Below are 12,522 nucleotides of genomic sequence, written 5' to 3'. Positions count from 1 at the left end.
CAACAAAACTTCAATAAAGATAATCAAATTTAAAATTTCAAAAGATTCTCAAATTTAAAATTATTCCACTTAATCTATGATAGTGTTTTATAAAACTTCACAGATCCAAAGAAAGATAAACAGAACTTCAAAGGCCCTCAAAGTTTGAAATATCCCAACTAAACACTAAGTCTTATAAATTTTTAAAACTTGTTTGTTCAGTCATTCAACAAATATGGGATGTTAATGTATAACAGATGCAGTTCTAGGAACTTAGCTTGCAGCAGTGAATAAAGTGAAGTTCCTACCCCTATAAAGCTTACACATTTGGAGCCTGGGGTGGGAATTAGAAGTTTATAGGGTGGTCAGGAGAGGCCTCCTTAAGAATGCAACTTTTAAGCAGAGAGCTGATGAAAATTATGAAGCAAGCGAGAAACAGAAGTGGAAGGCCCTGCGGTGGAAGTAGGATTAGCTTGTTCAAAGAACAGCAAGGAGGTTGGTTTGGTCAGAGCAGAATAAGCCAAAAGTGGACAAGTGTTAAGAACTAGGTTGGGGGGAGGGGGAGTAAAACAATCTCTCATTGTTTGAGCAAATACTTTGTTGCAGAGCATGTTAAACTAGATTTCTATGTGATGAATTCCTTAGATTGCATGTGCCAATACTTTCACCTGTTCAGACACTAGTAAAAATCACTGCATTGGGTGAATCAAGAGAGCTAGAAATATTGTCCATTTGCCTTTATTAAACAAAGTAAAATAAAACATGGTAAGGTACAAAACTTTTATGAGTTAATTGGCTTCCATCATCCACCAAGCAGTTTACTGGAATTTCAAGCCTAGTCCTACAGTCAGTCAATAAATACCCTCCAGAGTCCAGCTTAAAAATTCAAATCTAATAAGCAACAGCAAACATTACGTGTGCACCATTTGATATTTTAAAAATAAAACAAACAAAGAACCACTTCTCTTAAGTATTCCTTACTAGCCAGCATCAGATAGATCAGCTTTATAACCTAATTTTCTGGATTTTTTTTTAAACTAAACTTTCATATATTACATAACTATGAAGTGATGACTTCACTGATCAAATCATTTTGTCTTCATTTTGTCTAAATTGCCTAACTGGGAAAACTATCTCCATATGTAAGGTTTTTAAAGGAAAAGGCAATATAAATCAAAGAAAACTGACAACTTGTTGGACCAAACATTATTAAAAAGTAAAGAAAAGCTAATCCACTTATTAAGAAATGGTTAATCTGTTAAACTAACACTTATTAAATATCTACAGTATAGAGATAGTACAGTTGATACACTACAGACTAAACCAGAGTGCTTAGATTTGTATCCTAGTTCTGGTACTCTAACTACATGATCTTGGCATATCACCATCTCTGTGCCTCAATTTCCACATCTGTAAAATGGGGATAAGAATACCACTTACCTCATAAAGTTACTGAAAGAATTAAATAAGTAAATGCATCTAAAGTGTTTGGAATAGTATCTGGAAGATGTTAATGACTCACGGAGTGTTGTTTTATTATTAATCTAGACCTCTCATTATGCTATGTGCTAAAACTACAAAGAGGACTCAGAAAATTTCCTCACCAGCACTAATCACCAAGAACACCACTGGTAAATATGTGACCATCAATATTTAACAGATATTTTACAGTAAATATTCCTGAATTTAGGAATCTACACTGTGGGGTTCCCTTAACACTTCTACATACCTAGTCACTAATCCTGGATTTAAATACTTAAATTAAGAAAGCTAAAAGTATATCTTCTTGCTTAGGGTTAAAATATTCAATACATCACAAAATAAGCAATGAAGTACAGTATCAAGTTTTTATCAACAGAACACATATTTGTAGGTAATTTGAAATCTCAAGCTCCATGAAGGATATTTTTAAAATTCCTGGGCATCCCTGGTGGCACAGTGGTTAAGAATCCACCTGCCAATGCAGGGGACACGGGTTCGAGCCCTGGTCCAGGAAGATCCCACATGCCATGGAGCAACTAAGCCTGCGCACCACAACTACTGAGCGTGTGCTCTAGGGCCCGCAAGCCGCAACTACTGAGCCCGCATGCCACAATTAGAGAAAGCCCACGTGCAGCAACAAAGACCCAATGCAGCCAAAAATAAATAAAATAAATAAATTTAAAAAAAGTTTTTTTTAATTCCTAAAACAGAGAAAACTTTAAAAAGGTGAAATAAAATATACAGCTCCAGAGTCACCTCCTCAATAAAACATGCTACTGCCAGAACTGTTTACTCCACTTCTCTTCTGCTTCTGTGCTGTGTATTACTGCATCAATCCATCAACAATTTTTTCAATCAATAGTTTAGAGCAGTGCTGCCCAACAAAAATGTAATGTGAGCCACATAATTTTAAAATTTTCAGTAGCCACTTTAGAAAGTAGTAACAGGTAAAATTAATGTATTTTATTTAACCCAATATAACCAATTATCATTACTGCAAAATGTGATCAATAGAAAAATTTATTAATGAAATAACATTCTTTTTTACAAACTAAGTCTTCAAAATCTGGGGTCTATTTTATACTTGCATAACATCTCAATTTGGACTACAGACATTTTAAGAGCTCAACAGCCACATGTGGCTACCAGCTACTGTACTGGACAATGCAGAGCTAGAGAGTCTAGCACTTCACTATATGGGCCAGTAACATGAGCATCACCTTGGATTTTGTTAGAAATACTGAACCTCAGCCCACCTCAGACCTACCAGAACAGGAACTAAATTTAACAAGCTCCCCAGGTGATCTGAATATACATTAAAGATCGAGAAGTACTAAATTAGACCACACATAGCTTATAAGCCTTAACAAATTGCTATTGCCATTCAACTATCATGTGGTATCATGCCACTCACTAATACAGAACACTGTATTTAAATAATAATGGCTTCCACACGAATCATGTTTTCTCTACGCTGTCCAACAGAATTTTCTGCAATGGTGGAAACATATCTGTGCTGCCCCAAATGGTAGCCACTTGCCACATATGACTACTGAGCATTTGAAATGTGACTGGTGCAACTGAGAAAGTGAATTTTTAGTTTTATTGACTTTTAACTCATGCAAACTTAAATAGCTACTACATATAGCAAGTAACTACCATAATGCAGCATAACTCCAGTTGTTACTACATCCCAGTATACTCTCTAGGAGGGTCCTCAAGACAAATTTATAAGGTTCTAATCAAGAAAATTTCTCTAATTACCTGCACTTCTCTCAATAAATCAATCTCTCTTTTTTATCAGTAACCATGTTTACCACTTTACATTGGCTAAGGCCAAACTTGAAATCTACCTCTATGGAAATATAATACAAGTTATAGAATGTGTTTTGTATCTGTTAACATTACACCACTTTATCATCAGTTAACAATATACATACCTGTACAGTCTTTTTTATTCTATGGGAAGGACCTGGATACTCTGGAGAATACAAATCTGTGAGGAATAATGAGTTGATTAATGTTGACTTTCCCAGTCCAGATTCACCTAAAAGAAACAGACGTGGAAATCTGTTAAACTCAGCTACCTTATCAAGCTTAAATATTCAACCAATGCTATAATCAAACTTGCTTTTATGCAAGTACTTCTTAGTGGGACAAGGAAGTGACATTAGAAATTATACTATAAAGACTCTCTATTAGAATAAATTCTTTGCCCTCATTTTCTTTCTTTTTTTTTTTTTTGCAGTACGCGGGCCTCTCACCGTTGTGGCCTCTCCCATTGCGGAGCACAGGCTTCAGACGCGCAGGCTCAGCGGCCAGGGCTCACGGGCCCAGCCGCTCCGCGGCATGTGGGATCTTCCCGGACAGGGGCACAAACCCGTGTCCCCTGCATTGGCAGGCAGACTCTCAACCACTGCGCCACCAGGGAAGCCCCCTCATTTTCTTATCTATCAAATTAGACTCATGTTTCCAAGGATTTTTACCTTTATAATTCTACCACCTGTGTTCGTTAAAAGTAATGTATCTGTAGTCACCATTTTTAACAGTAATGTATTCCTAGAGATGAAAGTTAGTCATGAAGGAAACATCCCAGTTGGATTATATATTGCTGCTTCAGTGAAATAAAAAATAAAAGAAGTATAAACGTTTATTACAGACAATGAATGACCAAGGAAACAAATCATGCAGCTATAGAAAGTAGAAATCTGCTGATAAAAAGAAGAAAAATTAATCACAATGCATCTTAGTACAAAAGTGAAGCACAAAAAAATACTTCCAATTTACCCATATACCAATCAGCTTAAGTATAAAGGGTACTTCTCTATAAACCAGACTCCAAAAAATCATGGGTAATTACTTTTTATAAAAATGTTCCTGCCTGAAGTAGGAAAGGAGAGAGGTAAGACACGATTTGCACTAAGATTCACATACTCTTCTCTGACCCTTCATGTCAAGCCTAGTACACCATACCAAATGTACAGATTTTTTTTTTACTAAAATATAAACAGCTTCAGGATATACATAATACAAAGTTAAAATAGTTTAAAAGTCATATAATTATCAATTAATATGGCACCAGGTTAAAGAATCTAGTTATTGTTAATAGTTCAGTGAGTTTAATAGGCATCTTTAGCCTAAATAACTGATATCACAATACTAACCTTACTATTTCTATATCTAGGTTGAGTTCTTTTGATATTGGCTCTCAAGAAAGGTAAGAACCAGGTGACTTCCTTGGTGGCACAGTGGTTAAGAATCCACCTGCCAATGCAGGGGACACAGGTTCGACTCCCTGGCCCGGGAAGATCCCACATGCCGCGGAGCAACTAAGCCCACGTGCCACAACTACTGAGCCTGTGCTCTAGAGCCTGTGAGCCACAACTACTGAGGCCATGTGCCACAACCACTGAAGCCCATGAGCCTAGAGCCCATGCTCTGCAATGAAGAGTAGCCCCCGCCCGCTGCAACTAGAGAAAACCCACATGCAGCAATGAAGACCCAATGCAGCCATAAATAAATAAATAAATAAATAAAAATTTTAAAACAAAGAAAAAAACAAAGAAAGGTAAGAACCGTTGTAGGTGGTCTGGGCTTACTCCCTTTGAATGAGGGAGGATACCCTTTTTTCTAGACGTAGAAATTTCTAAGTCAAGGGAAAATAAGTTATAGGTTCCCATACCTGCTTCTTTCTAAACTCTTAAACCTTGAATAAAGGAGGAAAGACTAGAATAAAACCCAAGTACTTGCGGAGAATCAGAAGTATCTACAATATTTTCATTTAGAAGCAACCCTGCCCTTGAACCATTGCTATAAAACTCCTCACCAAATCCTCCTGGGTTAGGACACACAGTTTTCGAGGCACAAGCCCGCTGTGTCCCCCTTTGCTTGGCAAAGCAGTAAAGCTATTACTTTCTACTTCACCCATAACTCTGTCTCCAAGATTCAATTTGGCACCAGTGCACAGAGGCTGAGTTTTCAGTGTCATTCCCTCAAATGAGAAGGAACAGAGCAGACTTTACTCAGATAAAACATTCTAACCTCTTTGGGGCTGTCAGAAGGATTAGTGTTGCCTAACTGGGATTTCAGGTTGGAGAAGCACTGGGCATCACTGGTTAAGGTGCAGGAGGACTACAGATGCCTGGAGCAAAAAATTATGGGTGGAGAGACACAACAGACCACCTGAGGCCCTGAGGAGACGCTGAGGTAAAACTCCTTGGAGAATTAAGACATTCAAAATAAACCATGTATGCAGGGGAAACTGAGAAAGCCACATACAGGCTCAAGCAATAAACATGCTCAGAAAAGTTGTGAAAAGGCATTAAACTTTCACTTTAGGCTGGATCTCTAGGCTCAGAGCATGCCCAGCTAATCATCAGACATCTGCCCTGACATATGACCAAGTCTGCAAAGACAGGGCAGGGTGAGTTTTTTCAAATGCATATTTTTCAACAACAACAACAACAACAACAAATCACAAGGCATTCAAAGAAACAGAAAACATAGCCCATAAAAAGGAACAAAACAAAATCCCAGAAACCATCCCCGAAGCAGCATAGATAGTGGACTTGCTAGATGAGGACTTTAAAATAGCTGTCTCAGAGAAAGACAAACATCATCTCTCTTATATGTGGAATCTAAAAAAACAGGGGGGTACAAATGAATTTATTTACAAAACAGAGATAAGAGTTTTGTAGAAACAAAGTAGAAAACAAACTTATGGTTACGGGGGTCAGGGGGATAAATCAGAAGATTGGGATTTACATATATACACTACTATATATAAAATACATAACTAATAAGGACCTACTGTATAGCTCAGGGAACTTTACTCAATACTCTGTAATGGCCTATATGGGAAAAGAATCTAAAAAAGAGTGGATATATGAATAACTGATTCACTTTGCTGTACATCTGAAACTAACACAACATTGTAAATCAACTATACTCCAATAAAATTTTTTTAAAAATAAATAAATTTAGGGACTTCCCTGGTGGTCCAGCGGTTAAGACTCTGCACTCCCAATGCAGGCGGCCCTGGTTCAATCCCTGGTCAGGGAACTAGATCCCGCATGCCGCAACTAAGAGCCCACATACCACAACTAAAGACCTGGTGCAGCCAAATAAATAAGTAAATACATTTAAATAGCAAAAAAATAATAATAATAAATTAAACAAAATAGCTGTCTTAAATATGTCCAAAGAGCTAAAGAAAACAATGAACAATTGATAGAAATCAGGAAAATGATGTAAGAACAAAACCAGAATTTAACAAAGAAATAGCAATTGTGTAAAAAAACCAAAACAAAACAAAACAAAAAAACAAAAATTCTGGAGCTGAAACACACAATTGAAAAAATTCACTAGAGAGGTTCAAAAGCAATTGAGCATGTCTAAAAAAGAATCAGCAGGGCTTCCCTGGTGGCGCAGTGGTTGGGAGTCTGCCTGCTGATGCAGGGGACGTGGGTTCGTGCCCCGGTCCAGGAGGATCCCACATGCCGCGGAGCAGCTGGGCCCGTGAGCCATGGCTGCTGGGCCTGCGCGTCTGGAGTCTGTGCTCTGCAGTGGGGGAGGCCACAACAGTGAGAGGCCCACATACCACAAAATAAAAAAACAAAAACAAACAAACAAACAAAAAGAATCAGCAAACTTGGAAGACAGGACAATTAAAATTATTGAGTCTAAGGAGAAAAAAGAATGAAGAAAAACACAGCCTAAGGGATCTATGTGGGACACCATTTATTGAACTATTACATACAGTATGAGAGCTTTAGAAGGAAAAAGGGAAAGGGTCAAATAGATTATTTAAAGGAAAAAAAAATGACCAAATTTTTTCCCAATTTGATGACACACATGAATCTACAAATCCAAGAATCTCACTGAACTAGTACGATAAACCCAGGAACCCACACTGAGACATATCATGATCAAACTGGTAAAAAACAAAGACAAAAAGAGAATCTTGAAAGCAGCAAGCAACATATCACATAGAAGGTATCATCAATAAGATTAGCAGCTGATTTCTCAGTAGATAGAAACTTTGGAGACCAGAAGACAATGTGATGATACAACTGTCAAATGAGAATTCTATATCTGGCAAAATTGTGCTGAAAAGCTGAGGTAGAAATTAAGATATTTCCAGATAAACAAAAACTGAGGGAATTCATTATCACTACACATCCTCCACAAGGCATGCTGAAGGGAGTCCTTCAGTTGAAATGAAAGAACCCTGGACAATAACTCAAAGCCACATAAAGATCCCCAGTAAAGGTAAATACATGGATAAATATAAAAACTGGTATTATTGTAATTTTGGTTTCTAACTCCACTTTACATTTTCTGTAAGACTTGAAAGACGAATGAAAAAGAAATAATTAGAAGTCTGTGTTATTGAGTATACAATGTTCAAAGATATAATTTGTGATATCAATAATAAAAAGTATGTGGGGGCTGTATATGAGTAGTTTGTATATGTAATTAAAATTAAATTGGTATAAATTCAAGTTAGGTTATTATAATTTAAGATTTTATATATAATCTCTATGATAACTACAAAGAAAGCATCTACAGAATATACAAATAAGGAAATGAGAAAGGGAATCAAAACGTGATGCTACAAAACATCAACTAAACACAAAAGGCAGTAAAGGAGAAAATGATATATTCAAAAGCTGTAAGACATACAGAAAACAACAAAATGACAAAACGAAGTTCTCTGTTACCAGTAATTACTTTACATGTACATGGATTAAAGGTCTTAATCAAAGGCACAGACTGCCAGAATGGCTAAAAAAACCCTGATCCAACTGTATGCTATCTGTAAGATCTAAAGACTTTAGATCTAAGGACACACACAAGTTGAAAGTAAAAGGATAAAAAAGATATTCCATGTAAGCAGTAATCAAGAGGTGAGATGGCTATACTTGTATCAGACAAAAGAGACTTAAGTAAAAAATTGTTACAAGATGCAAATTAGGATTTATTATCAAAAAAGGGTCAATTCATGAAGTGGATATTATTACAGAATTATAAACATATATACACCAAACATCAGAGCCCTAAAATATATAAAGGAAACACTGACAAAATTTTGAAGGGGAAAATAGACAGTTTTACAATAATAACTGGAGAATTCAATACTCCACTTTAAATAATGGATAGAAGAAACAGAAGATAAATTAGAAAACAGAGGACTTGAACAACACTATAAACCAACTGGACCTAATAAACAGACAAAATACTCCATTCAATAACACCAAAATACACATTTTTCTCACGTGCACGGGGAGTATTTTTCAAGACTGACCATAAAACCAAGTACATCTTGATAAACTTTAAAAGATTTAAATCATCTTTTCCTATCACAACGAAATGAGACTCGAGATCAATAACAGAAAGAAAATGAAAAAATTAACACGTATAAGGAAATTAAACAATACACTCAAACAGCTAACAGGTCAAATAAGAAATCACAAGGTAAATCAGAAAATACCATGAAAAAAAAAGAAAATGAAAACACAACATACCAAAGCTTATGAGATACGGAAAAGTCATTTCTAATAGAAAAATTTGTAACTGTAAACACATACATAAAAATGAGGATCTGAAATTAACAATCTAACTTTACAACATAAGGAACTAAAAAATAAAGAACTAAACCCAAAACCAGCAAAAGAAAGGAAATATTAAAGTTAGAGAAGAGATAAATAAAATGGAGAACAGAAAACAACAGAGAAAAATAACCAAACCAAAAGTTAGCTCTTGGAATAGATCAACAAAATTAACAACTCTTTTAGCTAGACTGATTGAGAATAAAAGAAAGAGAAGATTCAAATTACTAAAATCAGAAAGTGTGGATATTACTCTCAATTTTACAGAAATAAAAAAAATTATGAGTACTATTAATAACTGTATGTCAATAAACTGGATAACATAAATGAAAAGGACAAATTCCATAAGACAAAAACTTAGAAACAATGAGGAATTAAGAGAACATATACAGTGAAAGGCAAACAGGCCTCTCAGATACTGATAAAGTGATTAAAAAATGGAAATGATCTAAATAATTAATATGGCTGATTTTCAAAAAAATTCCTACCCAGAGAATAAACATATTTTTCAAATACCTATGAAGCACTTACATAATGAGATCATGTTTTGGCTATAAAGAAAATCAATCAGTACTGAAAAACACAGAAATCTACAGATCATATTCTCTGACTACAATGCAGTGAAATTATAAATTAACAACAAAATAACACAATCCATTTGCCCACTTAGACATAAAACAGCATCTCCCCTCAAATCTTCTTATCTGAAAAACTACTCAAATACAAACAAGATGAGCAATATATACAAAAACCTAAGAGATATGACTAAAGTGGTGTTCAGAGAAAAACCTATGCTTAATTAAGCCTAAAGAAAATAGATCAACCTTCAGAGTGGCTCTTGGAACTGTAAACCAGTATCGCTTTTCTTTCTTTCTTTTTTTTTTTTTTTTTGAGGCAAGGAGTAATGACTTTATTCGAAAAGCCGGCAGACCGAGAAGATGGCAGACAAGGGTCCCCCAAAACCCACATTATTTTGGTCTGAATGCCAGCTTCTTTTATAGAACAGAGAGGGGGAGGAGGTGAGGAAGTAAAGTAAAAAGGCCATAAGCCTTGCAGATATCTCCTAGAATGGCCAGCCTCGGGGAGATGTGTTCATTTCTTCTTTTCTGCAGCAATTCACAGGTAGACAGGGTCAGGATGTTTCCCTGAACAAAGGCACTTTGGTTTAACATTCAGACAGAGGGTCAGGGTCCCAGGGCAGGTCATTATGTATGATTATAATAACAAAAGCAACAAAAAGCAAAGTTTAAACTCAAAGAAACAGATCCAATAAGGAGTCTGATTTAGCTCTTCCCTGGTATGGAAACTCAAGAAGGGGTCATTGGAAGCTCCGATTTGACAGCTGGTGGGTCAGAAAGACCTGGAATTGTGACTGGTGTCTGAAGTGGCAACTGGGGGAAGGGGGCAGTCTTATAGGACTGAGCCTTTAACTTGTAGAATCTGATGCTATCTCCAGGTAGATAGTTTCAGAATCGAGTTGATTGTAGGAAACTCAGATGGTGTCCGAGAATTGCTTGGTGGTGTGTGGAATCCTGACCCCATGTTACTGAACTCAATTTGGCTGCTCGCTGCTCAAAAGCTAATACTTTTGAGAGACAAGTGCTGGTAGGAATGGAAAGGTTGCTTTATGCAAGAGACTGGCAACTTGTGTCCAAAAACCAACTCCAAAGATTCTGCTCAACCATGAAAGTTTTTAAAGGGAGACTCATTAGTGGAGGGGGTCAAGGGTCTTTATTATCTTCCACTGTGTGCAGACTTCCTTCTGATTGGTTGGTGGTGAGGTAACAGTGTGGCATTTCAGGAATCTTGTGCTCAGCCTGAAGTTACCATCGTTACCATCTTCCACCTGGGTGGGAGCCTTAGTTCCACAGAAGAACTCAAAGGTATTGCTGTGTATATTCCTTGAGGAGGAACCAGGACCTCGCCCCATCATTGCACTATTGCTTCTTTTTTTTTATTCAAACAGAAAATCACAAAAATTATAATCATCCTCATCAGTTCACTCAGTCCCATATAATTAATTTTTTTTTCATCTTGATCTTTTGTTAGCACTTTTCCATTAGAGTTCTGAAAATGCTTATTCATTCAGTTCAGCAGTATAGTCAGTTACCAGAAACATGTACTTGTCAGAGTCTTTTCCATGAATTCCTTGAAGATGAAACCCTTTTATAGGAACATTTTTGCAAAAGCATCAGAGTACACCCAGAACTGTCTGTAAATGACAGGAGACTTAAAAATGACCACGGTTAAAGAGTTGATGAAAGTTTATAATCATGCAATTGACAAGGAAATTTAGTGATTTCTGAGGTATACATTTTAAAGTAATAACTAGAATTATGACTTATAACATTATACCAGAACATATAAGATTTTTAGAAATTTCATGTAATGTCTGAAACATTTCTGTTAACATATTTCCATACAAATAACCCCAAAAAGTTTAGTATTAGTTGTTGTTTTTATTTGTTTGTTTATACTGCAGGTTATTAGTCATCAATTTTATACACATCAGTGTATACATGTCAATCCCAATCGCCCAATTCAGCACACCACCATCCCCACCCGACTGCAGTTTTCCCCCCTTGGTGTCCATACGTTTGTTCTCTACATGTGTGTCTCAACTTCTGCCCTGCAAACCGGTTCATCTGTACCATTTTTCTAGGTTCCACATACATGCATTAATATATATTTGTTTTTCTCTTTCTGACTTACTTCACTCTGTATGACAGTCTCTAGATCCATCCATGTCTCAACAAATGACTCAATTTTGTTCCTTTTTATGGCTGAGTAATATCCCATTGTATATATGTACCACAACTTCTTTATCCATTCGTCTGTCGATGGGCATTTAGGTTGCTTCCATGACCTGGCTATTGTGAACAGTGCTGCAATGAACATTGGGGTGCATGTGTCTTTTTAAATTATGGTTTTCTCTGGGTATATGCCCAGTAGTGGGATTGCTGGATCATATGATAGTTCTATTTTTAGTTTTTTAAGGAGCCTCCATACTGTTCTCCATAGTGGCTGTATCAATTTACATTCCCACCAACAGTGCAAGAGGGTTCCCTTTTCTCCACACCCTCTCCAGCATTTGTTGTTTGTAGATTTTCTGATGATGCCCATTCTAACTGGTGGGAGGTGATACCTCATTGTAGTTTTGATTTGCATTTCTCTAATAATTAGTGAGGTTGAGCAGCTTTTCATGTGCTTCTTGGCCATCTGTATGGCTTCTTTGGAGAAATGTCTATTTAGGTCTTCTGCCCATTTTTGGATTGGGTTGTTTCTTTAATATTGAGCTGCATGAGTTGTTTATATATTTTGAAGATTAATCCTTTGTCTGTTAATTCGTTTGCAAATATTTTCTCCCCTTCTAAGGGTTGTCTCTTCGTCTTGTTTATGGTTTCCTTTGCTGTGCAAAAGCTTTGAAGTTTCATTAGGTCCCATTTATTTA

General features: G+C 36.4%; 1 protein-coding gene across 1 annotated transcript in view; it reads right to left on the bottom strand.

Annotated features, from left to right (window-relative positions):
- SEPTIN7 (septin 7) overlaps nt 1–12,522 on the bottom strand; it is a 113,360-nt gene that overhangs the window by 43,812 nt on the left and 57,026 nt on the right. Inside the window, exon 3 of the mRNA XM_079710958.1 lies at nt 3,402–3,508. Within this exon, the coding sequence (XP_079567084.1) occupies nt 3,402–3,508 (107 nt within the window). The remainder of the gene's footprint in view (nt 1–3,401; nt 3,509–12,522) is intronic.

This window comes from Hyperoodon ampullatus (genome assembly GCF_949752795.1).
Source record: "Hyperoodon ampullatus genome assembly, chromosome: 9".
Taxonomy (NCBI): domain Eukaryota; kingdom Metazoa; phylum Chordata; class Mammalia; order Artiodactyla; family Ziphiidae; genus Hyperoodon; species Hyperoodon ampullatus.
This window is presented reverse-complemented; position numbering and strand designations above follow the sequence as displayed.